This window comes from Benincasa hispida, chromosome 7 (assembly GCF_027475165.1).
Source record: "Benincasa hispida cultivar pf3 chromosome 7, pf3_genome.v1.1, whole genome shotgun sequence".
NCBI classification, from domain to species: Eukaryota; Viridiplantae; Streptophyta; class Magnoliopsida; order Cucurbitales; family Cucurbitaceae; genus Benincasa; species Benincasa hispida.
In genome coordinates this window covers 54,535,495-54,562,244 of record NC_143484.1, presented here as the reverse complement: position 1 = coordinate 54,562,244, position 26,750 = coordinate 54,535,495, and the positions used below count along the sequence as shown (strand labels likewise).

The 26,750-nt window shown below is 31.8% G+C and overlaps 2 protein-coding genes and 2 pseudogenes across 4 annotated transcripts; 3 read left to right on the top strand and 1 right to left on the bottom strand.

The window, feature by feature from the left end:
• Nucleotides 1–1,059: 1,059 nt before the first annotated feature.
• Nucleotides 1,060–4,674, top strand: LOC120080858 (CAAX amino terminal protease family protein). Its single transcript, XM_039035511.2, has 10 exons — nt 1,060–1,508; nt 1,636–1,727; nt 1,856–1,963; nt 2,138–2,220; nt 2,454–2,587; nt 2,967–3,016; nt 3,141–3,233; nt 3,920–4,011; nt 4,135–4,241; nt 4,349–4,674. Exons 1-10 carry the CDS (start codon nt 1,257–1,259, stop codon nt 4,388–4,390), a joined length of 1,053 nt encoding a protein of 350 aa, XP_038891439.1. The 5' UTR covers nt 1,060–1,256; the 3' UTR covers nt 4,391–4,674.
• Nucleotides 4,675–9,308: 4,634 nt separating this feature from the next.
• LOC120080756 (protein FEZ-like) lies at nt 9,309–11,566 on the top strand. The gene is made up of 3 exons (XM_039035378.2): nt 9,309–9,626; nt 10,076–10,377; nt 10,664–11,566. The coding sequence occupies exons 1-3, from the start codon at nt 9,446–9,448 to the stop codon at nt 11,336–11,338; spliced, it is 1,158 nt and encodes a 385-aa protein (XP_038891306.1). The 5' UTR covers nt 9,309–9,445; the 3' UTR covers nt 11,339–11,566.
• Nucleotides 11,567–22,109: 10,543 nt separating this feature from the next.
• LOC150035253 (glutathione S-transferase U10-like) lies at nt 22,110–23,193 on the top strand (annotated as a pseudogene). Its single transcript, XR_016530507.1, has 2 exons — nt 22,110–22,564; nt 22,723–23,193. The product of XR_016530507.1 is annotated as a glutathione S-transferase U10-like (transcript).
• A 353-nt stretch (nt 23,194–23,546) lies between these two features.
• LOC120081255 (uncharacterized) lies at nt 23,547–26,254 on the bottom strand (annotated as a pseudogene). The gene is made up of 5 exons (XR_016530506.1): nt 25,955–26,254; nt 24,988–25,868; nt 24,333–24,722; nt 24,030–24,262; nt 23,547–23,942 (listed from the first exon to the last, which is right to left on the bottom strand). The product of XR_016530506.1 is annotated as an uncharacterized LOC120081255 (transcript).
• Nucleotides 26,255–26,750: the final 496 nt, after the last annotated feature.

The window sequence follows — 26,750 nt, the reverse complement described above, 5'->3', positions numbered from 1 at the left end:
ATAAAATCAAATTTGATAATAAAAGATTAATTTCAATTTAAAATTTGGAGAGAAAAATAAGTAAGGAATTGATCTATTTTGAATCAGTTTGAAAACTAGTTATCAATACCTAATTTGATAACAAAATATAAATTCAAATTTCAAAAGGGGCAAAAAAATTCGAAATGGTGCTCATTTCTATTTTGGTAAATCTATTAGGTTATAATATCTTAGAACCAACTACATTGTATTTTTATCTCTGTTATTAATTAATCTCTACATTTACATTGTATTTTGATCTCGGTTATTAATACTAATAGATTTGACTTCCCACTAAATCTAAAGATATATTATAAATTAAAATCAAAACGATTATAAAGAAGTTAAAGATGAATTAATTTGAAATATTTTCGAAAAGTGGTTAAATCAAATCAAATTTGATATGAAATCGCCCATTTAAATTTCAAAATGAGAGAAAAGTCTAGCACCTTCCTCTCCTCTTAGGTTGAAATTTCATAACCAACAATTCCAGTTATTTCTTTTGAGAATTAATACACGGTCTCATAGCCAAAGATTCCATCATATTTTTTTATTGAAAATTGATACACGGTATATCAACTACACAATAATCTAAGAAGCTGTCATCCGATCATACTAGGGGTCAATTTGGGGATCAAAAAAGTAAATGTCATGTGTGCAACATGGAATGATACACAGTCTCATAGTCAAAGATTCCACAATATTTTTATTGAAAATTGATACACGGTATATCAACTACACAATAATCTAAGAAACTGTCATTCGACCATACTAAGGGCCAATTTGGGGATTAAAAAAGTAAATGTCATGAGTGCAACCTGTTTTTGCCAAAAATCTTATTTATTTATTTATTATTATTTTTTTTTTACAAAAATCAGGAGGGTCCCTCGGATTTTACTATTTCCTCCGATTTCTCTAAATACATCATCATACTTTCGTAAGAGGTAAGTTCTTCATGAACCTGCTTTGGGCTTGGGCACGAGGACGGACCGTGCTGGTTCGGCCCAACACTAAAATGGGTTGGGAAAGGAACTGATTGCCAAATCAATGGGTTGGTTCGGTTCATTCTGTCGACCGTCGACTTGCATTACGGACTTGAACTTCTGCAAACTTTGAAGTTTCTACTCTTTTTTCCTTCTCCATCTTTTTTCCAATTCATTGCATTATCCTCTTTGTTGTTTGCGAAAAATTCGAACCTGGACTCCAGTTTACGGATTTCATAAAGAATTGCTTCACAAATGAAGGTTTCCTGTTCGACTACCTTCACAGCTTTAGCTGAATCTTCAATCCATTGTCTTTCGAACCCATGGAAGCCATCGTCTTTTATGAAACCCACCAGGAAACGAACTCCTAAGATTCTACTCTTTGGCTACCGCAATTTGTCCCTGCGGTTGTCATCTCAACGTTCCAATTCCCTGTCCCAAAATCGGTTTCGTCCTCTTTCTTTCTTCAATGCTAAAGATGAATCCGGCGGCGATTTTCAGCAGAAGGTATGTTCCTCCTCATTTAATTCGCCATTAATTTTCGGCATACTTGCTGTTGAAGTACATATGCTGGATTGCTGGAAAGAAAAGTTACTGTTGTAACTATGTTAAGACATTAGAAACATTGTTTCAGGGTACTGGGGGGGAATGGCCTGTCTTGAGGCGGTGGGACGTGCCATGGGGATGGCAAACAGTTTCGTTAACTTCACTAGCTTGTGGATTAAGGTGGATTTTTGTAACCTTTTTTCTTTCTTTTTTTATTTTATTTATTTATTTTTTTTGTTTTGTTTTGTTTAAGCGTAATTGCTTTCCCAATATGCAAGAAGGGTTAAGGTTAATGTTTTCCCAGACAGTTTCATTGTGACAGGATTGGTTGAATCTGCTGCCGTACCTTATCTTGGTATTCGCATTGAAGAGCTAAGCTTAGACGAGAAGGCTGAAATACTTTTCCTGGACCAAGGGTATGTTTTGATTTTAGATAGAACGTCTAGTTTTATCAAATTCAGACCTGCCCTTTAATCATTTCTGAAGCACCTAAGATTTGTGATGTAATATTTTGATGAGTCTCCTATCAGTTTACATTTTTTTTTTGAGAACCCAAAATGAGACTTAGTTATTCATTGGTTTTTTGGTAGCATTACGACTGTGGCAGTGCTTGGGATCTTATACAGCATTGCCAACACTTTCCAACCACTTCCTGATGACTTGTATCGCTATGGTTGGTATTCCAACTACAAACTATTGTAGAGTCCTTAATCAATTTTTCCCTTGAGAAAAAGACTGATGATTATTTTATGTATGTTGTTTCTTCATTATTATATTTGTATCACAACTCCTCCTGATAACCTATGGTATCAGTGTGGAAAATTATCATTTCATGTTATTAGTTCTCATTTAGGAAGATCTTTGATTTTCAGGCTCAAACATTTATGATGATTTTGTATCATTCAGATATTAGGGACCCCTTGAATCTGCAGAAAGGTTGGCTCTTATGGGCAGGAGTTGGTCTGGTTGGTGCCCTGGCTTCTATTGCAGTGACCGGAGCAGTCTTGTCTTCATTTAATGGTGGGAGTACTGAAAGAGAGGTTAGAAGGATAAAAACCCTTTCCATATTTTCCATTGTTCATTTTAAGCTGGAAATGGAGAGTACATAGCTCTACACTACAGGCAACAGCCCTTGTAGTTCCCGTCTTCTTGACAGCTTTATGTTAGAGTACTTAAAGTCTTTTTTGGATAACTTCGGAGCTCTTAAAGTTAGTTGTTAGCTCAAGATGAGTTTTGACCGATTAAGTTTTCTTTGCGATTGAAGAAAAAAAATTGTTGTGTGCTTACATATTGTTTACAATGTTTATGAAGTATGAATGAACTTGGCTTCATTAATTTGAAAGTATCCTTGTCCTTCCTGGTTCTGTGGGATTTTAAAGTGACATAGACTTGTAAGTTTTATTTTTATTTTGGTTTCAGACTGACGCTCTAGTACGCTTGCTTCCACTAATTGGATCTTCCAGCATCAGGTTACTTCAATTTTGCATATATTCGAGCTTTCTAAGGCTCATCATTTAGGGGTCCAATTTACTATAGATCATCAGTTAAGTTAGAAATAAGCACGTGAAACCAGGACATATGTTTTCATTTCAGCACTGCTTGTCTGGTGGGTATCACAGGGGTCCTTGCTCCAGTTCTTGAAGAGACCGTGTTCCGGGGATTTTTTATGGTGTCTCTTACCAAGTGGTATAATTCATAAGCCCATTCACTTCTTTACACGTGAAGCCATGGTGTAATTCCTTAATTAAGTAGAACTTTTCTTATAAAAAAGAACATTAAATTGTTTTTAGTTTACATAGAACAAAAATCTAACTTGTACGAGAATACCTACTGCTTACGTAAAAAGAGAATTTACAAAGTTCATAAGCCCATTCAACAATAGAAAAGTAGAAAAAAAAAAGAATGATACTACCTCTGAGACATGCTTTAGGATATCTTGTAAAAGAATGTCTCGCAACATAAAATTGGGTGAGATATAAAATTGAGAAAAACAGTTATAATATAGTTTCGTGAAGCTGCATGCATAAATGAAGGAAAGGATGGGATGATGCTGGGTGAGGGTTTGCACTGTCGATATTGAAGTCCTAATATGGGCTCTGTATTGATTTACTTATCTGATTGTAGTGCTACGAGGAACATGACCGGACTGAAAGTTTGTTGAAAGTGATTGTTAAAGAGAGCATGTTTAAAATTAAGTTGTTTTGGCCTGAGTATGATTATTGTATCTATCTAGTACAAATTTATGAGATTATGTGAACATTCTTGTCTCTGTTCTTCAATTGTGTCAATACTTTCTTGGATTGAACTTCTGAGATCACCATTTATATATAATGAACTAGCATGTTTATCCTTACTTTGTCTACTTCCTCCAGGATTCCCACACCAGTTGCCGTTCTTATTAGCGCAGCTGTATTTGCCCTTGCTCATCTCACGCCTGGAGAGTTTCCCCAGCTCTTTGTGCTTGGTATAAAATCAGCTGCAATTGCTTTTGAAACTCTGATTTTACGTGACTCTTTCTACATGTAACTTAAAATACCATCTAACTAAGCTGATCTTATTTCGAGTGCATAACTATGTTTCCTTGTAGGAACTGCTCTGGGATTTTCTTACGCTCAAACTCGCAACCTCTTGACCCCCATCACAATACATGCTTTGTGGAACTCTGGCGTCATTTTGCTTCTTACCTTCCTTTCGGTAAAACATTAATCTCAAAGTGAAAGTGAAATCAATCTTATGTTTCAAATGTAAACTACAAAAATGTACTGAGCTAACTATTATTTCCCCCTTCTTTTTGCATATAGCTCCAAGGTTACGATATCAAGGAATTGCTGCAGACAACATGATGGAGTTTGAGGCTTCTTCTGTTAATATCAATTCACAATATGTGCAGGCAATCATCGTTTACATATTTTTGCTGCTTAGTTGGTTTTAATGGCATCAAATCCTGATAGAACAGTGAATAGGTTGTCAAAAGATACACTTTTCTGAAAATGATCATCTTACTGTAAACCAGTTGATATAATGAGCTTATTATTGTCTTTTTCCATTCACTTTTAAGAGCTCAACAATTGTATTGTAGGGATCGGAGCATCAAGTTCTAGTAATGGGTATCTAATCTATTGAGTTATTCATGGATTGTACACCGTCTCTCCCTACTATAACCAAATTCTTTGAAACATCAAAGTTGTTGGTGCAAATAGGTTAGTTTGGTTGAGCATAGGCTGTTGTTCACAATTTAAGAAAATATCATAAATTGATTTCCTCTGAACAAACAGACCAAATACAAAATTCATTTCAAAATCTTTAAAAATTTAAAATAAATTATGAGAGCTAGGGTCGTTTGAGAATATTCCCATTTCTTGTTTCCTATTTTCTGTTTTTCATTTTTCAAGAAACAAATTTGTTGTTCCCATTTCTTGTTTCTAAAATTTGAGTAACTTCCAAAAATTTGGACAAATTTTCAAGAAACTATAAAAAGTGGTTTTTCAATGTTTTGTTTCTGTCTTATATTAAATTGTTTATTTTATTTAATAAAATGTTTCCTTGGTTTATTGATAGTTTTACATATCCACAATTCTATTTGACCTCTTGGTTGTGTGTTCAAATCCTAAATTGGGCACTTCTATTTTATTTTGTTTTGTTTTGTTTTATATTTATTTCCATCTTTCATATTTTATTTATTACTTTTATATTTACAAAAAATAAAACCACTATATTTATATTTTATTTTAATTTTGAATTTTAAAATTCTCTAATATTTAGATTCATATATATATATATATATTTTAATTTTCAATATATATGTTAATTTTTTTATATTTCAAATTTCAACTCTGAGGCACTTTTATTTATTCTTTATTTTTTTATGTTTATTTCCATCTTTTATATTTTATTTATTTTATTCATTAATTTTGCTATTTACAAAAATAATTTTGCTATATTTATATTTTATTTTAATTTTGAATTTTAAAATTTTTCAATATTTAGATTTATATATTACTTTAATTTTCAATATGTACACTTTTTTTTTTTTAATTTCAACTTTTGATTATTAAATTTTGCAATATGCATGTTTACATATGATCTTAATTCTAACATTTTAGTATATCTGAAATTGAGTAGATATTTACCATATATAAATTTTGCCGATTAAGACATTCATTTATCTTAACTTTAATATGTTACAACGACATTTACATAATAATATAATTAAGTTAGATTTGACTTGACATCATTTAAGATAAAATGGTTTGAGTTAGAGATGACAGTGCAACATATGAAGAAATGAGAACGTTATCAAACGAATCCCAAGTAGCTAGGTATATCTTGATTTCTATTTGGAAAAATCTAACCTTTTAGGTCCAACAGATCATTCAAAATTTTCAAACTAACAAGTTTGACGAATCTATTTATATCCCTAGTCATTACAGTTGTCTTTGTCCATAAAAACGAAAAGAAAAAAAAGAAGCTAATTAAAACGTCAAGAAGTCTACAATACAACATTTTTTTAACACGAGGGTCTTAATTTAAATATAAATGTGATACATAAGTGTGATTAAGAGTATGAATTATGTAACAAAAAGAGGCATGAAAAATTGTGCATGGGTGATTAATTAAAATAAAGTGGGGTTGCACGCTTGGGAAGTAAACCCAAGGTCAAGGAGTGAGACAAAAAGGGTTCCAACCGAGGGCTAGATTTTTGGGAATTTCACTGAATTTGATTTTAGAGTCCCAAACTTCAATTTTCCGTTTGACTCTGTGAACCCTTTTTGTTTTTTTTTTTGGGCACTTGCCTTGTTGGTTTTGCTGCACTAACAGCAGACATTTTTAGCTCACTCAACTACATTATATTGGATTTTCTGTCCTTCACAATTTTCTCTAATTATCTTTCTTTCAGCTCCCATTTATCTCCAACATCAAACAATGTTTGACTTTTTCTTTCCCTTTAGAGATTAATATGTGAATATTACAAAATTGAACCTCCAACTGCCAGAACTAATGAAATATTTGCATTTTTTTTTTATTTAAAACAACAATATAATTAGAAATAGAAGTCAACAAACACTACTACATTATTAACCCATTCGAGAATGAGTGGAACAAAATCCGAAAGACTCTGAAGAAGATCAAAGCTGCTACATTATGAGTAATTTTGTTCTCTTTTCTAAGAATTTTACAAAAAGATGAAACATTGACAGATTTAGCTAAAAAAGAGCCTCTTCCATAAAAACAAGAACCTCCGACGAATCGATAACCTTACAATTTAAAAGATTGATGACTTCTCCGAGGAATCCAACTCCACCACCACCGAGGGTCGTACAATTTGTAATGTTTAACTTCAGAGTTAGGGTTGTGCAATTTGTAATTAAAATATCCAACATAGGTTTAGCATATGTTTAGTATGTGAATTTTTCTTTTCATTCTACAAGTTGGATAATCCTAACATTTTTTTTTTTGTTTTGGAGTAAGGATTCAGCCTATAATTTTATGGTCAAGATTTTATATCTTATAATATTTTATTTTTAACTAGTTGAATTCTATGTTTAGGTTAGCGGGATTAATGTATAACTCACACACACATGTTGTATATGAGACTTTTTATACTACACACTATGCGTCTTGTTTTAAAGTATAAGTTTAGGATGACTCATGTCATATCATGAACTCATATTAACTATTCCTATGGTGAATGAATGCATGAGGAGTGCATTTTTCATGTACATATAACCACTAAGTGTATTAAGGTATATTTTTACTTGTAGTTTTAATTAAGAAAAAAAAAAAAGTACACATTCAAGTTATGGGGTGCATGTTACATTGCTTCTAAATCAAACTTGTTAATATTTTAAACACCATGTTTCAGTTGATGATAATTACAAGCAACACACTATATTTTGACTGTTAAGTCCTCATCAAAATTTAATATTAGCATTTCGTCCCCCCTATTTTTGTTACACACTTTTTTTTTTTTTTTTAATGTTTTTTAATTAATTCTTGGTGGCCAGGATAAAAAAAGCACTAGAAAGTGCATGAGAGAGAAATGCTATGTATATATTTACCAATACCTGTAAAATAAAATTACCATATAATATTTATTTTTAAATATTCCCAAAACAAAAAGATCACATATACATCAAAACATCTCAACTAGTTAACATTTTTCTAACATCCTCATAAAACCCCAAAACCAAAAGCAAATTCTCTCTAGCTCGTTGGTATATTTGAAAATATTCTCTCTAGTTCATTTTTTATCTTTCCATAAAAAATACAATATAATAAGAAAAATCATCTCTTATAAAAGACAATCTTTATAATAGAGATGAAAGATTAACATGGATATTGACATGAATATACTAAGGTCTCAGCTTTAAGAATATATCAATGGATATTTCTTCAATAATTATAAAACCAAAAAATTTGAAGTAATTATTTAATTAATACATAAACATACATTTTGGATTTTTTTAATTATTTATGTTATATTCATATCAGTAATATTTTATCGTTTATTCTTTTTTATATTTCGTGGATTGATTTTTCAATATAATGTAAACGTTGTTTCTCTCTCTTCATATCATTATTAAATCTTCAAAAAGATGAAAATATGGATATGTCAATAGAGATAATTTAATTTAGGGAGTGAAAACTAAATCAAAAAGGAGGGATGATTCATTTCACATCTCTCTAAGAAACATAAATAATCTTTTAGAAGTAAAATTACATACAAAATTGAAATTATTTTTAAAACAATAACCCCTTTTAAGCATTTTTTTTTTAAAAATAATATTATATTTTCATAAGAACCCCGCAAAAACCCTAAAAGCAGGGTACTGTTTCAACTCTGAAAGAGAGGAGTTTTTAGAGAGTGAGATTATCATAAATGAGTCAAAGCTTGACCCATAAAATGAAATACCCATTTTACCCTTTGTTAGTAACACAAACTTCTCAATTTTGGATTTCTCAAATCTTATAATATTAGCTTAAATTCTGACAAATGCAGTGGAATAGAAACTGTGGGAATGGAATAGAAGCTGAATTTTGGGACTCCGAGGAAAATTAAGGGAAAAAAAATCTTCATAATCAATCTCATTGACATCTATGATAATATTTAAGCAGTGAGTATCGAAAGTCGTTTTTAGGTCCGTGTTTCCATGTCTTGATTTCAAATATTAATCCTTTTTTTATTTGGGTCTCCTTTGAAAAACTCCATTTCTTCATTACCTAATTTAATACACACGAGATTAATCCTAATTAGCTTCACTTAATTAATCCAAAACGAATCCAAGAAATCTCCCTCTCTTCCCCTCCCAAATCTCTAGATTCCCCCATTTCCATAATCAAAACATTTCACCAAATTTACACGTAAATTTCAAATTAAACAAAAATTTCTCTAATTCATCACTTTTTTTTTTTTTTTTTTTTTTTACTAACCAATAAAGTTTCAATTTTTATCATGTGGGGTTCTTAAAAATTGCATTTTCTAAAAGTTATGAACTTAAAAAGAGTAATTAAAAGGATGAAAATTGAAAAATTTTGTCCGTTTTTTCTTGATCTCTTTTTCTTGGTATGTGTTGTTTTAATTATATTGTGTTACTATAGAAAAAAGGGCTTCTTTAAGACTGACCAGAAATAGCGGCTGATCCCTCGGAGGGAAACCCCCTTGAAAGGAAGCATATATTGCCTTCAATTCAACTCAACTTTCTTCACACTCTTCTCTTATCTAATCTTCTAAAACCTCTAAATTTTAATTTACTACCTCTCTACTGTTTTTTGTTCTTCAATTCTTAGTTCTTCTTCTTTTCACTCACCCACTTTTTAGGGTTTCTTACTTACAAAGCAAGGTCACAACTTTAGGGTTTTCACTCTCTCACCCTCTTTTTAGGGTTTGTTATATATTAATGGAGGAGAGAAATGATAGTGAAAAAGTAGAAGAGGTAATGTTGCCAGGGTTTCGTTTTCATCCAACCGATGAAGAACTTGTTGGGTTTTACCTAAAGAGAAAGATTCAACAAAGACCTCTTCTTATTGAACTCATCAAGCAAATTGACATTTACAAATATGATCCATGGGATCTCCCAAGTAAGTAAATTTTTTTTATGAAACACATTTTTCTCACTTCAAAATCAATTCAACGTTTGAATGTTTCATAGTATTAAAATTGATTTTGAAGGAATAAAAGCGCATTTTTCGAGTGATTTTGAAAATGACAAAAGTGATTTTAATCAATTTAAAGATCACTCTCATGGAAAAAGTATTGATATTGATATTATTATCCGTTGTTGAAGATAATAATATCAATATTATCAATATCATAACTCTTTGTAATTTGAGCTCTCTTCTAACTGTTTGTGTACATAATTTATATTATCCTTGATCAGCATGCATTACTACTGGATCTGGGATACGATAAGGATGTTACGAATGTGTCAACTTAGTTGAGATGTTCTCGTGTATCTAGTTAAAAAAATATATTATTATCCATTGTTGTGAAAACTTTTTTTTTTTTTTTTTTTTTTGGGTGTGTTTAGAGTTGGGTGGCAGTGGAGAAAAAGAGTGGTATTTCTACTGCCCAAGAGATAGAAAATATAGGAACAGTGCAAGGCCAAACCGAGTAACTGGAGCTGGGTTTTGGAAGGCCACAGGAACTGACCGCCCCATTTACTCTTCTGATGGAACCAAATGCATTGGCCTCAAGAAATCACTTGTCTTCTATAAGGGAAGAGCTGCTAAAGGTGTCAAAACTGACTGGATGATGCATGAATTTCGTCTACCTTCTCTCAATGATCCACCTCCAACTAAAAGACTCATTGATAAAACCATCACTCCCAATGTAATACTTCTATACCCTTCTACCTTTTGCTTTTTACTTTCATTGGGTTGCGGATTTGAACTTCTTTGTTTTTTTTTTACAAAACCACTTTTATTAGGTATAGTCTAAGTTATACCTAATCCATGCATCTCATTTTTCTTATATATTTGTATTGATATGAAGTCTGAACTGCACAAAGATGAGTGCAACCGAGGTTGCACCAAGTTTTTTTTTCTCTATAGAAAAAGAATATATTTGAATAGTGTTATTCTAAAAGATTAATTCAGAAAATGTTGGGTATGTGCAGGATTCATGGGCAATTTGCAGGATATTCAAGAAAACCAACTCCACAGCTCAAAGAGCTTTATCTCTTTCTTCTAATAATATGATCCCACCACTATTATCTGAAACCAACACATCTGATGATAATCATAATGCTTATAATAATTTCCCCACAAAATTTCCCAATTTGCCCTCCTTTGAAACCCATCAATATTCTTCCATTTCCAATATTTCTTACCCTAATTTTGACTTTGTTGCCTCATGTAAGCCATTCAACACTCAAATAATTACCAATAATAAATCATTCTCTCATCTTCCAATTTTGGCTGAACCACCACCAGTAGCACCACCACCACCCAACACCACAGACCAAGAAAAATGTAGAGTGGATCTTTCTTCTATTTTGCTAAACATGTCATCATCAGTGTTTGGAGATTTTGGAATAATGAAGCCCAATGATACCTTAGATTTGCATGCACAACAACAACAGTTTATAAACAATTATCCACAAACATTTTCACATGATCAAATGCAAGCAACTACTGGTGACCAGTTTGTTGGGGCCATAAGATCCAATAATGTTGGATCCTGTCCTTTGAGTATAAGTGATTTGGGGAAGCAAAGTTTTATATGGGATTCTTCTTCTTCATGTCCCAGTGAAGTTTCCACAAGTTTGTCCACAACTAATTGCTACACTTGATGATGGGGTTGAAAGCTGAGTATGTAGAATAATTTTAAGTGCTTTTTATTTAGGTCCTTAATTTTGTAGTTTTAGCTACAAATAGCTAGGGCTTAGTTTTAATTAATATGGTAGGAAAAATAGTCTTGAGTTGATTTGTAAAAGCTCTTGCATCATATGGGAATGTTTATTTTTGTAATTCATTAATAGTATTTTTATAAAGGTTGTGTGTGGAAAAATTAGTCCAAATATATCTACTTAAGTGGATGAGTATATAAGTTTAACCTCTCCAATCAAAATCACACACAACTATTTACAATATTTTTTCTAGAGAAAGGTATAATAATGGATCAGTGAGTGCACTAGAGAATTCCAACTAGATTGGCACCCTCATAGCATCTTCGTCATCACACCCTAACTTCATTCAAATAAATCAAGAAAGTACAAAGGAAGCAAACTATTTCCAATATTTTATTTGACTTGTTGATATTGAGTATAATTAAGTCGATAGCTTATAAGGACAACATAATCTTGCTACCTCCGTACATAATATCATATTATTCATGATTACTTTGTTTTTATTTTTTAACTTTCAAAATGTTTACTATAATGTTAACTTTTAAAAATAAATTAATTATTTTAGTCTTTACATTTATTTTTTTCAACAAATTAATAGCATAGCTTAAACTTAAGTACACGTGGCTAATTAACATATTAACATGGACATGTATCCAACCCAAAAAGGTTAATTAAAATCGAGTAACACGTGGCGCTAAAATGAATACATGTGAAAATTAGGAGACTATAATATTTTTTTAAAAAAATTAGTGATTAAAATTTACATTTTAAAAGTTTATAAACCAAAATTAGAACATACATGAAAGTTTAGAATCAAAATAGGATTTTTTTTTTTTTTAAAAAAAACATTACTAGAAAATATCCTAGAAAATATCCCTTTCCTGATGCTTAAAATCACCCGAAAATGGTAAAAAATGGGAGATCCACTCCCGACAACAAACTCGTTGTTGGGAGTTTGGTTGGGATATATCCGTCGGGAGTTTGTATAAACTCCCAATGCGTGTTCTACGGTGTCATGAGTTTGGAACTCCCGACGTTATTTATACATGCGTCGGTAGATTGTCTTTTTATTTTTATTTTATTTTTTTAATTTGTTCTAAATAATCTAAAATGTATAACATTATTAAGCAAATAAAAACTATTCACATAAGGAACAAAACAAACAAACAAAGTTGATAGTGTTCTTTATTACACAAGAGAAAAGTTGGCAAAATGGTTTACAAAAGAAATATGTTTTGACAAATACATAGAAGAAAGAACTCTCAGCATCATCTCCAACATAGCATCTCCAACAACATTTCCAACATCATCTCCAAATAGCATCCTACAAAACAAACAAAAACCATAAAGTGAATCTTACAATCCTATAAAAGAAAGAAAATCCTACAATCCTACAAAAAAAAAAAAAAAAAATCCTACAAAAGAAAGAAAATCCTACAATCCTACAAAGCAAAAAACATCCTAAAATCCTACAAAACAAAGAAAATGAACACACTTACAAGACTGCATGTTCTCAACCTTAAACCTCCACAAACACACAAAGACCACAAGTGAACTTCAAAAGAAAGACTAATTTCAACCCATCTCACACAACATTAAAAAATATTCATAAACTTTCACAATCAAACAAAAGAAATAAAACCTCCATAAATACACAAAAATCACAAGTTGAACTCCAAAAGAAAGATAACTAACTCAACCCATTCCACACAACATTCAAAATTCATAAGCTTCTACAAACAAACAAAAAAAAAATCTAAGTTGAACTCCAAAACAAGTATAACTAATCGCAACCTACCCCACATAACATTCAAATTTCATAAACATTCACAAACACACAAAAATTCCAGAAAGTACATCAAAATCCAATTGTTTAGCTACCATAATTGTAGGATAGCCAACAATTCATTATTATAAAGCTACTCGTAAGACATAACTACTTTGCTACCATAACTGCAAGATTGCAACATATTATTCAATTAGATAATGAAGTAATCATACCTAATTCGATGACCCTTCTTTCTATGATTGTATCATATCTTCAATAATTTTTTTTTCATTTCTTCCATTTATCTTACATGATCCTCTCTCATTTGTTTTTTAACGTCTTCAAGTTCCTTAATCCTCGATTGAGACTGTTGACATTTGCTTTCACTTCTCTCACCTCCATACTTTCCATTCCTTGAGTATTGACGAATTTGTTTAGTTGCTACCCCTACTTGACTTAGGTTTAGGGCCCAAACCTAGGCTTTTTACATGATCGGGTTGTCTACCCAAAGTCGTCTCACAAATTATGTCCCTTGTTAGTGGTTGGGAATCTTATGGAGTGCGGTTGGATTGTAATTCTAACATTTGATTTTGCACATATTAATTAAGTGTGTAAGTACGAGTGATTGAACTTACAAATGAAAAAAAAAATGAAAATAAAACAAAATTGATTACATGTGCATCCTCAGTTGCCTGATTCAAGAACTTCCTACCTTTAGAGTATGTTTCTTTAAATAGGTCAACACATCCTACTTCTCAAACTTCTTTTTTCCTGCAACTCAAATTGAATTTTCAAGAATGACTTCGATTCGCCTACGTGGTCGAACGGTAATTTCTCTATGTTCTTTCTATTCGCCTTTGAAATTTCTCACATTCGAACAAAAAAAATTAAAAAAGATATTCCATAATAGTAAATGAAGTAAATGATAGACGCCTTTAATTATTATAACCTGAAATTCTTCACTTTGAAACGGTCACACAAAAAATGCTAATCTTCTGGTCTATTCTTAAGCCAACTAGGCAGGTTCACACGTACTTGCTGAGGGTTTCTACATTTCCTAAAATGTCTGTGAAAATTTGCTCTGAATTCTTTGAACTAGTTCTGCATTTGATGTTTGATAAAATTATTAAATTTTTTATCGGATAAATCCAACACGAAATGAGGCTACAAAAGAAGTAAGGAATAATTAGCATATATGAATGATGTTTATGACAATCTAAAAGAAAAAACTTATAAACTTACCAAAAATTAACTCTTAGCCAATTCTATAAATTCATTTGGAACATCAACGAAGGTACGACATTGTACTGGAAATGCAGATCTGACGTCGACACCAATCACTTTACTAAATCATACAGATAATGTTGACAAATCGACTTCTTCTCCTCTTCTTTGATCACGATTGGAATTCTTCCATATTTTTGGACGTATTTTTCAACTTGATGTTCTGCGAATGCTCGTGTTTCCTCCGAGTGGATAGAGAACTACTATCTAAGAAATAAAAATTTAAAACAGTTTAGGATATATTTCAGTCAACAGAAGATGTGTACGAATACTAATATGAAGTGTCACTCATAAAAGATCTTGTGTTGCCTAGATATATCTCTTGCTCCCGGAATTCTTCCTCTGCCTCATGTTGCCTATTGGAGGTTGACGTCATATCTTATACAAACACAAAAAGACAAAAAAAATATATAATTAATATTAAATATGTGTAAACAGAGAAAGAGAATTGAGTAGATACATGATTAGTCATCATCGTCATCTAAATCATATTATTCGTTAGTATTTGAACTGTTACTGGAAAATAATTTTTTTTCATCATCGTTTATGGAGTCATCATCAACATGTCGAATAATTGGTCGTTCCACAATTGTAGGATCAATGTCGACTCTACATAAAGTAACCTCCTAAGTGGTTTCATTCACTCGAACTCCACCGAAAATTTCTAGTAAATCCAATTGTTCATTTTCAACATCCTTCTCCTCTGGTACATCCCATATTCGCTTATTTTGAACTACTTGAACAACTTTCCAATTGCTACCATATTTTATATCGTTGAGGTAAAAGACTTGTTATGCTTGGATAACAAAGATGAAAGACTCATCAACATACCAAAAGCGAGATGTGTTAATTGATTTATATCCTAAATCCACGGGTGTCCTATTACTTTTGTTGCTATTTGTGTCAAACCATCTATACTTGAACATAAAAATACGTCTTTTGTTCGCATATTGGAAATCTAATACTTCGTCTACGACACCGTAGAAATTGTTATCAACACTTTCGCTACAACTGATCTCCCCGACCATCAGGACTCCATTATTTTGTATAGCTTGACGATTATCACGCTCTACAGTATGAAATCGTACCCCATTAACAATGCATTCCTTGACGATTATCTTCTCTCTCGCACAGTTGTAGAACCTAATAATTCATTATACGTTAAAAATGACTATAAAAAATGAATCACCTCTCAACTTCCAAAACTATGTATACTTGAGATCTGAACTAATCGAAAAATTTATGTTGATGTCTTATATATAAGTTAGAGGCGCTTTAAGCTTCAGACAAATTAACCTCAAGTGTTGCCTAGAATTGATCATTAGAAAGTTATATCAAAGAATTTATCTTAGAACTTAGAAAATTATAAAGTGAAACATACTTGTGATAATCTGTTATTTCTTTACAATTGTTGAGAATGTACCAATGTGCGATACACTTTTCCTCTGCCGATAGTGTGCGTAAAGTTGACGCCCCTAATGGTTGTACCCTCTGCCTAAATAATTCAAATTCACCAAATATCTCGTGATCGACTATTATCATCATTTCGTTGATCTTTATTGAATCTCGTTTCAATCCCACTTAGATATCGCAAACAAAAGTTCCATGATTCATTCATTACATAAGCTTCTGCTATAGACCCCTCAGGACGTGCTTTGTTTCGTACAAATTGTTTTATTATTCGTAAACTTCTTTCAATAGGATACATCCAACTGTAATTAACTAGACCCACCATTTTGGTTTTATTAACTTTGTGCTGAGACTCACCACAAACAAGGCTGTTGGGATTAATGTCCTAAATCTAGTGTCTCTTGTAGTTTGTAATTTTCTTAACACAAATTATTTATCTAATAAAATCAGATTTGTTTTATTTGACATTTAGATAACGTTAACTCAATCCAATAAACTAAAATCCAAGGTTATATGATGTCACTTGAACAGTATGTAGTTGACATACAAGCGGTTCATGTTCAAGTAATGACATAAAAAGTCTGCAGTAAATGGATGAAGGTTGGGTGTCTTATCCTGGTAACACTGCAGATACCACTCACTTTGTAATTTTTACATGAGATGTAAGTATTACAAATAATATGAATCATATTGTTCATGTAAAGACATGTGAGTGGGGGTATCCTATATAAAAGAGTTTATATATAGATTGGACCACGATATTATTAGTTTCTCTTTATAACACCATTATTTGAAGAAATTAATATTTCACTAAGATGATCATAGGATACTTGACTTTAATCATGAGTGAGTTGTGAACTCCTGTTTATGACGAAAGTTCTTTGATCTGTATGGGTGAGAATGACCATGATAACCGATTCAATAAGCCTACCATTTTGGAGATTTGTTTGATTAGGGAGCTGGGAACACAACTATACAAGATGAAATTCACTTATTCCCATTCCTTGGGAAAGTAGATAAATTACTTCTTTAATAGCTGATTCTGGGTCTTGAACAATGAGACCTCAACCTCTCACTAGCTCAAGAGGTGTTAGTTTATAGTTGGACTATAAACTGTTTGTTCATTAAAGAAATTAGTGGTACTTAAGGAGTTAGATGTAACTGTAGGGGTAAAATGGTATTTTGACCCAACTGTAGTTATGAGCATTTGTGAAGGATCATCATTCTGTTGATTGGCTATATCCACGAACACAGAAATATATCTACGGTGCAAATAGTGCAACTATCGATCTTTAGTGGAGTGATTGATAGTTAATGAATATTGATTAATTAGATTAAAGAAGTTTAATCAATTAATCTCATATTATTGGAGCTTCTAATCTGTAGGTCCATAAAGTCCTCTTGTTAACTCACTGAAGGATAGTAATGAGGATTCATTTAAATTGTTCAAATTAAATGAAGTAATCTCATATTAATGAGATTAATATATAATGGTTAATTATAGGTATTATCTATAATCTAAATTATGTAAGAGAGATATATTGGAATAAGATTCAAATATTAAATTTATATGAATTGAATTCATAAAGAGATGTACACATATAAATATGTGATATTTATATGTTAATTAACTTCATATTAAATATGATTTAATATAGTTATTTAATTGATTAATTAATGGTTAATTAATTGATTAAAAAATAATGAAAATTGGAGATTAGTATAAATATATGATATTTATGATAATTAAATAAACGTATATTAAATAAGATTTAATATAGGATTATTTAATTAATGTGCAAATTAATTAAATAAGGGTTTTTTTAATTAATTAGCACTAAGGGTATAAAGGAAAATTTTTGGAGAAGGGGGTTAACCCTTCTCCATATAAATATTTCCTTGTAGCCAATTTAGGTAAGGAGTTGTTTACACAAGCCTCCACCTAGCAAGATAACTTTGTTAATGGTCTCTTTCTTCATTGGAGAAGTTCGAGATCGTTGATAACGGTGGAAGAGGAAAGCTAAAAGAATCAAGAAAAGTGAGTTTTGATTTCTTCTCTTCTTCCTATTTTCTAGCATGCTTATAGTTTTGTTTGAATGTTTATCCTACAAATGCATGTTTTATTTTATTGTTTTTGTTTACATAAAAATCAAATGTCTAAATGCAAGACGTTCACACGCTTCTGCTGGAATTCGATTCCTTCAGGGGCATTGCTGTAAATCTGCAAATTCTTTCCAATACAATATACAATTGTATTTGCACACATGAATAGACTCATAACCTAGGCCTAAGTCACGCAATTTTTGCTTAGCTTCATAAAAGAAAGTAGGTATAGCGGTAACGGCTGGAAACGCTACTTTTAACAATTCTAGCAACATGTCAAACGATTTGTTACTCCAACCATTGAGAACTTTGATATGCATCAACTTCACTAAAAAGTTCAAGGACGAAAATTTCGAAAAACCAGGGTATAGTTCATTACGTGCTTCGGTCATTAAATCCTCGAATAAGTTGTGATATCTCTTTCTTAACCATTAGAGGACATTTCATTCTGAATTCCTTCTTCATTTGCATCTTCGTTTTCAATTGAAACTTGTAGATTGCTTATAAGATTCAACATTTCATTTTCTTCAACAACATTACAGTCTATACTATTTTCTTCAACATTGTGTATTGAATGAGTTGTATGACTTTCAAAACCTCTAGATAAGTTAACTGGCTCTCCATGATATACTCATTCACAGTATGAGGGAGATATTCCATGAGTTAATAGATATCACTCCATAACATTTAATTTTTCCCCACATTGAATTCATACAATTCTTGCATGGACATCTTATACGTCCGGAATCATTAACATGAAACCTTACCACATCTAAAAACTGGGATATACTCGTTCTCTATACTCCACTGATAATTTATTTATAAGTTTGATCCATTCTTTGTTCATCCTTAAAAATAAACCTTCTTTGACCAACTTGTAATCCAAAACAAATTATAACACGTATTATTTAGATAATGAATAGTACAAAGATCAAATTGAAACAGTTTAATAGATGGTGGTTCATGAATAAAGAGAATAGAGAATAAAATCTCATCACATCATCTTTTCATTCAAGGTAAAATGTAGTCAAGCCTTACTTTTTCTTTGAGTAAAGCAATATTTTATAAAATAATAATAATAATAGTAATAAATAAAAAGTTACATTCGTAGGTTTTAACAATTCTTCCTACCTACACATATATCCATCTTAACCGTTACTGTCATTTTCATTAATGGCTAATAAATTTCAATTAATTTTTAATTAAATTGACAAAGACCCTTTCAGAATTGGAATCATTCCACTCTCAATCTATCACTTGTATACACAAATACACTATTGAATAATCACTCTAAACCAAAAATTAAAATTATTAAAATTATGGGGTTATGAAGACCATGCTCAACAAGCAAACTAAACAAAACTTATTAGTTAATATCGAAACAAATCTCAATAGAAGTGACAAACACCTTATCAACAAAGTTATAGGACAATAACATAGCAAAAGAAACTGGGGGGAGGGTCAAAAGCACAACCATCTTCTAGGATCATCATAACACTTCCAAATTCCTAATTTCAAGAAATAGAGTTAGAGAGAACACGTTAAACAAAAAATAAAGATCATTCAAAAGCCTTTGTATATATACCTCTTTGGTAAATCAAAATCTTTCAATGAATGATAAACTACTACATTACCCTCAAAATACTGTTTTTTTTTCTATGGATCATGGATCCAAAGTCATTCCCAACTATAACGTTGAGGTAATATTACAACTTTATAAGAAAAACCCTCAACCCAAGAAGTATGGCCCATCCCATTTATTCTTTCCTTTCATTACTCTTTCATCCTATTCACCAAATTCAATGCCAAAAGGAGATTAATGCTAAATTAATTTACAAAACTCTCCATGTAGAAATCAATTTATTTATTTATTTACTTACTTTTTGTTCTTGCAAAAGAATCAATTCATTTATTACCAAAGTTTTAATATTTATGTCCATACAGTCATAATAAATTATCAAAAGTCAATTGTAAACAATTTCCTAATTATGTAAAATGGTACTAAACATCCATTATGATAGATATGGAACGTAACACCAAGGATATAAAATATAATATATGCTAAATATTAAAAGAAAAATGAGGGAAATGACATAATTCCTAACCCCATATTAGACCCAAACCGAGCAAGGAACAATTCTAAGACATTGAGAATGAGAAGGATTGTGAAATTTGAGCTTGGAGCGAGATTACTCAAGTGAAAGAAATGAAAAATCAGCAATTAAAAGCATGAAAAATAGCATAAAAATTATGAAAACAACAACAAAATTAATTCATAACTGGACTAGTTTTATCATTTTCTCAAATTTTAAACAAATAACAGTCTACCCAAGCTCGACTCCTTCAATATAAAAGTGTAGAGTCAAAGTTTAACTCACCAAAAGTAGTTTCCAACAGACAGACGACCAATTACCTTCAAGATTAAAGAACGAACAAACAACGGACGACAGACGATGAACAACGAACAACAGATGACGGAGAGCGGATGACAGATGACAGAGGAATGGAAGGACGACAAATGAACAACTGGCTTCGATTTGGGTGTTTCTCGTCGATGTGCTAGGGTTAGAAGAAGGAAGAAAGTAGATATGAAATTGAGGGTTTGATTTGGGGGTTTTAAAATGGAACTCCCGATGGGCTATCGTCACCGTCAGGAAGTTCCTACACAACTCCCAACGAATTATTCAAACCCCTTCACGTTGTCAGAATGCTAAATCTACATTAAATTTATAAATCAGGAATGATTTTTTGAGAAATTAAAATTGTAAAGTTAAACAGAGGCGAAGTTAGAATTTATTTAATTTCTTTTTTTTTAGGGAATTTAATGAATTTGCAAATTATTGAATATCAACATCGGCATTTAATCAACTAACATGATCAATTTTCAAAGTTTCTAATTTTTTATATAGTGATTTTAAGAAACAATAAAATAATTTTTAATTTGTGGGGAGTTCGGTTCATCTAGATTGGTCTTCCGTTCCCATCTCCCAACGGACATGGTGAGTCGTTGAGCGTTTGATCGAACATTCGACGCCTGTTTTTGGCGCGTCGGGAGTTCTTATCAACTACCGACGAGTCACATACCATGTCGAGAGTTATTGAGCACTTTCGACGGTATCCTTACATAGTCGGGAGAAAAAATCTCTCCCAACGATGTATTTTTCAAAGGTTGTTTTAAGCGTAAAGAGTCTCTTTTCTTGTAATGAAAAATGGATTGAACTTCTCAAAACTAACACGTGGCAATATTTGGCAAGCTTGAGAACCTTTTACAAATTTAGAAATGATATAATATAATTGCAAGCATCATATAATTTAGCTAGCTTAGCTTAGAAAATCTCTTTATACATGATGACATTTGATGTGTGTAGGTTACTTATTTAATAATATAATCATCATTATAGTCTCTCATAATGCATTCAAACAAAGACCTTGAACTTTTCTACTTTTATTTTCTCTCGGTCGATCTTATTATATTTGGCATGCCAAGCCTCTTATCAAATATTCAACATTTTTCATATTTCTAATGCTTTAATATCAGAAATTTCCATGTTGTGCATATTTTAAAATCTTATTTTTGGGGTAGCAACTCTTACTTTCTCAATGTTTATCTACGAGTTTGAATAAATGGATAAGTTGAATCACTTGAATAAATGGATACGTTGAATCACTCAACATCTTATATCAAATTGGTTAAAAATCACTTTTGGTTCAAAATTTTCATGAAAATAACATTTTAACCTTTAATTTGTAACGATTTAGTTCGTGTACATATACTTCCAAATTTAATTTGTAACAATTTAGTCTCTGAACTTTAATAAATATCAATTTAATTATTGAACTTTAGAATTTGTAAGCGATGTAGTCCATATTATAAAAATACTATTAATATTTAATAAAGTTTCTTATACACGTTGATTAATAAATTGATTAAATGTATAATTTTGTTTATAAATTATACAAATAAAGTTGTCAGACAATCGAAAATGACAATTAAGTTAGATGTGATTTTTCACAATAAGGACTAATTAAAATGTTATGTACAAGAACTAAAATTGTTAAAAATTTAGTATAAAAACTAAATTATTACATACTAAAGTGTAGGGAATAAAAATTATAAAAAAATTGAAAATAGACTAAATCATTAGTAATCAAAATTTATGGAGTAAATTATTAGTTTTATAAAAGTTCAAACCAATAATCTTACCGATGAACCTATAAATTACATCCCTCCCCTAAACATCAGCCATAAACACAGTTTAATTCAAGAAAGAGAGAGAGAGATGGAAGGGAAAGAAAGCGATGTGGTATTGTTTGGAACATGGTATAGCTCATACTGCACTAGAATTGTGGTAGCACTCAAAATCAAAGGCATAAACTTTGAGTACGTGGAAGAAGATTTAGCAAATAAGAGTGAATTGCTTCTCAAGTACAATCCAGTTCATCAAAAAGTCCCTGTACTTGTCCATAAAGGAAAGCCAATTGCAGAGTCCTTTGTCATTCTTGAATACATAGAAGAACATTGGAACCACCATCCCAAAATTCTTCCTGATCACCCTTATGAAAGAGCCATACATCGCTTCTGGGCTCAATTCTATGATCAAAAGGTTTAAATCTTTCACTAAATACTCCTTAAATTTTTCAAACCCCCAACAACAACCAACAACCACACCCCCCCCCCCCCCCCCCCCCCCACCCACCCACAACAACAAAATATTATTTGTCATCACAATTCAACGGAATGCTCTGTTTTTATGATATTCAGATTCTCTTAGGCGCCTTGCCCATCCTCAAATCCAAAGGAGAAGAAAGAGAGAGAGCTGTTGAGGAACAATCAAAACTGATAAGGGTATTTGAAGAAGGAATGAAGAAATATTTTCCTGGAAAGTTTCCCTTTTACCAAGGGAAAAACTTGGGACTTCTTGATATAGTTGTAGGGCCTAATGCTTGCAACTATTTGGCACTGCGTGAGGTTGTTGGAGATGTAATTGACTCAAAAAGAAACCCTGATTTTTTCTCATGGGTGGATGCATTGAAGGCCCATCCTCTGATTAAGGAAACGCTTCCTCCTCACCATAAAATGGTGCAGAAACTGAGAGAATATCCATCTAAACCCTAGAGATAGCTAAACCACCACCATATGAATCAGATGAAGGAATAATAAAGCAGTTCATTACTTTAGGACTATATGTTGGTCAACAAATTACGAATGAATGCATGAATATATGAATATGTGTGACAGTGTGTTCTTGTTCATAAATAAAAATCCTATGGGAAGGAGTTTCACCAGTGATGTGATTTATTTCATTAATTTATACATGCATCAGGATCAAAATACATGATAATTTAGACACCGTTTGATTTTGTTTTTAAAAAGTTGGGCTTGTTATCTCACAATTTCTTCACAACAGTATTCATATTTCATAACAAGACAGTCAAATTCTACAAACAAAAACAAAGAAACCCATAAGTTTAGCTTTCAAAATCAAAATGGTTATCAAATAGAGACTAAAAGATTTGTTTTAATTTCCTATGAAATATTGCCCTGTAGACGATTTATGGTATGAAGGAGAAAAGGTTTGCAATTGATTTTTGTTGGGAATATTTGATCTTTTGAACGTATATTTCATTCTAAAAGGTGTAATGTTTGGAAACTTTACATTTGAACGAAGAAAGACATTCCAATACTGTTATCTGTTATAAACTGTGAAAAAATAGACAGTGTTAAAAAGGAAAAAGCAGAAGTGAGGGTTTCAAGAGGACCTTTCGGTTAATAAATGCAAGCTGATCAAGTTTTTCATTGCACCATAATAATTGGTTGACAGTCAATCTTGTCATTCTCAGCACTCTTGAAATCAATTTGAGGTCAACCTGAGCAATAAGAAGTATTAATGAATAGCTCAGTCCAGCTTCCTCTTGTTTTCCCAACTTCTCTACAGAACATCTATTGCTGCCTCTCATAAGGTTTTTCAGCTTTCTCTCTGCCTACATCACCAGAAAACAGAATTTGTTAGGTATGAGATGACAGAAAGCCATTGCTATGCTATTGATGAATAAGATTCGTAAGCCAACCTTCAGAAACCGAGCTTGTATGTTGACCAGCAAAAGCTGTGGATTTTCTATATTTTGAAGTTCAATCTGATGCTTTCTGTTCATTTTCAGGATACTTTTAACATCATCTTTATCAGAAAGAAGAAATTCATAGAAAACCCACATTGATTTCTCTATGATTTCTGTTACAAGATTACTGGAAAAGCCATCCTCGTGTTCCCATTCTCTTCCTTCAGCTTCACCAGAACCATCATCTGAAGAACAATTACATAGGTTTATCATCATCCGAACCTCAAATTTTAATAAATGTGGTGAATATTCTACCTTTGACGGGTGGAACTAGCAGAAGAGAATGAAATACACAGCGGTTTTGGACATAGTTTTCAACCCTGTTGCCCTGAAACCTTTCTTCCTCCATGAATCTTTTCAGTATAACTTGAAAAAGTTGGAACTCACTAGCAACTTGGTTATAATGACGAATGCCTTGCGAGTCATGTCGTTGCAGGTCAATGGATTTCCTAAGCTGCCATTGCAGAATTTCCCAGGAAAGACAAACTTGTCCTACGTACACCAGTTCTATGTCCCTAAGTAAATCTTCTACGAATTCAAGTCTTGGATCAGCTCCCAGCCTCCGAGCTTTTCCCAACCATATTGGGGCGTTATATGAGTTCTGTGCCAAAACTGATTGCAGAGGATATTGCAGCTGCAGCAAACCTACAGAATTGAAATATATTGCTACGTTAAAACCATCAAGAAATTAAACTATAATACTTCATTGAATGATGAAGTTTTTAGATTTGATAGTCATCTTTAACATGGTGTTAGTACATGTGGTACTACATCATCTAAATCTGCAAGTCTTCAGAAATCAATGTGACTTGTTCATGGAAATATAACAAAATATTGATTCAAATATAAGTAGACAAAAGGGAAAATGTAAGAACTTATTCATGGTATGTAGATGAAGATGAGTACTCACCAATGGCATGCATACTCTGATTGTTTAAGACATCAAGTTTCCACATTTTCTCTGCATAAGTCCTGTAGACCTTTTGTATCTCTCCCATTATTTCTTCATACTTAAATTTTTCATTAATTGTTTCTGCTTTCTCAGTTTCCTCTTCAAAAATTGTTGGAAGCCCTCCAGTTCTTGCATTTTTCAGCTCCATTTCAAGCTGATGTACTATATCCTGATGATCTGGTAGATAGTTTAGCTCATACCGGTGACCATAATTTAAAATGGAGTTCTTTTCCAGCAAAATTGTTTCTGTTGATTTCTCTGAAACGTTGACAGATTCTTCCTCTTTCTGAGCCAGATTATTGAGAGAGTCAAGTTGCTTATTTTCCTCAGTATTGGTCTCTTTGCAAGATGAATCATCAACCTGATCATGATTGATTTTTGGGGAGGCATTGGTTGAGTCCCCAGCAGATTCTGAATCAGACAAAACGGGATAATCTTCCCAAAGCACTTGAACTTCTGGTTCAGGCAATTGATCAAACACATTGGAAGCATTATTTTTTGAGTCAACATCAATAATTTCGCCACTACTTTTCAAGCTACCTGAATTTCTTCCCTTAGAAACTATACCCAAAGTTGTGGGTTGAATGCAAGAAAGAGCAGAATCAACATTACCCATGTCAAATTCTTTTCTTCCACAAGTAAAATCACAATTTCTCATTTTAAAGGATGAGCTAGTTTCCACAGAAACAGAGCACAAAACAGAATTCCCCGTTTTCCCATTGTTTTCATCATCCATGTCCATTTCCATTTCATTACTCCCCTTCTCCGAAAATCCGGAGGTTTTATAATCGACTCGATTATTCTCCAGAAGCTCACTTCTTTGGCCATCTTTCTGAAATCTTTAGAGAAACAAAACAGAGAGAAGAACCAATTAAGAACATCAGAAAGAAAACGCATATCTTCAGAAAGCTAAATAAAAGCCAACCTGAAAACGTATTGTCGAACTAATCGGAAGGCAGAGAAGAGGTAGGTGAGAAGAAAAATCCTGAAGGGAAGCATATTGCCACGAGGAATAGTCTTCTGTAATACGTTTGAGAAAGAAACGAAATGGGGGATTAAACTGAGCAAGTTTCTTTGAAGGCATCATAATCAAATTAAGGTAATCCATGGAGATTTGTGTTGATTAAAAGCGAAGGTATAGAGACAGAGGAACTGAGATGGAGACGCTGCCTCTAATCTTCAACTAAAATGCAGGGAAGACGATGGACGTTTCCTTGACGGCCAAGTTTTGAAGGTTAATTTCTATAAATCATTTTTTAAAATTTCTTTTATGTAATAATTTTGTCCATGTAACATGAACTTTTAACTATTTAATCTTTACTATAAAAAAAATTTCATCCAAATTAAAATTTGCATTTTATCCTTTAACGATTTAGACTTCCCAATTTGATTCTCAATTAGTGTATTGATACAATCTCATTAAATTTTATTTCCTACTACTTTTAAATTACATTAATTAAGGGTTTGTTTAATTCGCAATCTAGATTCTGTTTTATATTTTTAAATTTACGTATTCCATGAATATGTGTTTGGTAGACAATTTCAATTTTATTTCTGAAAACTGTTTTCAGATTTTGTGATCCAGTGTAAATTCCGAAAATAACATTTTTATGTTTTCATTGTATCCTGAATTTGAATTTTAAAATTTAAAATGTAAAATTATATTCAATAAAGTTAAAAATATTTTGAAATATAGTATATATCATGTTATAACTCAATTC

Coding starts and splice junctions, on each gene's coding strand:
- LOC120080756 (XM_039035378.2), top strand. CDS start 9,446: ATGGAGGAGAGAAATGATAGTGAAAAAGTAGAAGAGGTAATGTTGCCA. Junction 9,627..10,075: donor TGATCCATGGGATCTCCCAA/GTAAGTAAATTT, acceptor GGGTGTGTTTAG/AGTTGGGTGGCAGTGGAGAA. Junction 10,378..10,663: donor ATAAAACCATCACTCCCAAT/GTAATACTTCTA, acceptor GGGTATGTGCAG/GATTCATGGGCAATTTGCAG.
- LOC120080858 (XM_039035511.2), top strand. CDS start 1,257: ATGAAGGTTTCCTGTTCGACTACCTTCACAGCTTTAGCTGAATCTTCA. Junction 1,728..1,855: donor TCACTAGCTTGTGGATTAAG/GTGGATTTTTGT, acceptor TTTCCCAGACAG/TTTCATTGTGACAGGATTGG. Junction 4,012..4,134: donor TCCCCAGCTCTTTGTGCTTG/GTATAAAATCAG, acceptor GTTTCCTTGTAG/GAACTGCTCTGGGATTTTCT.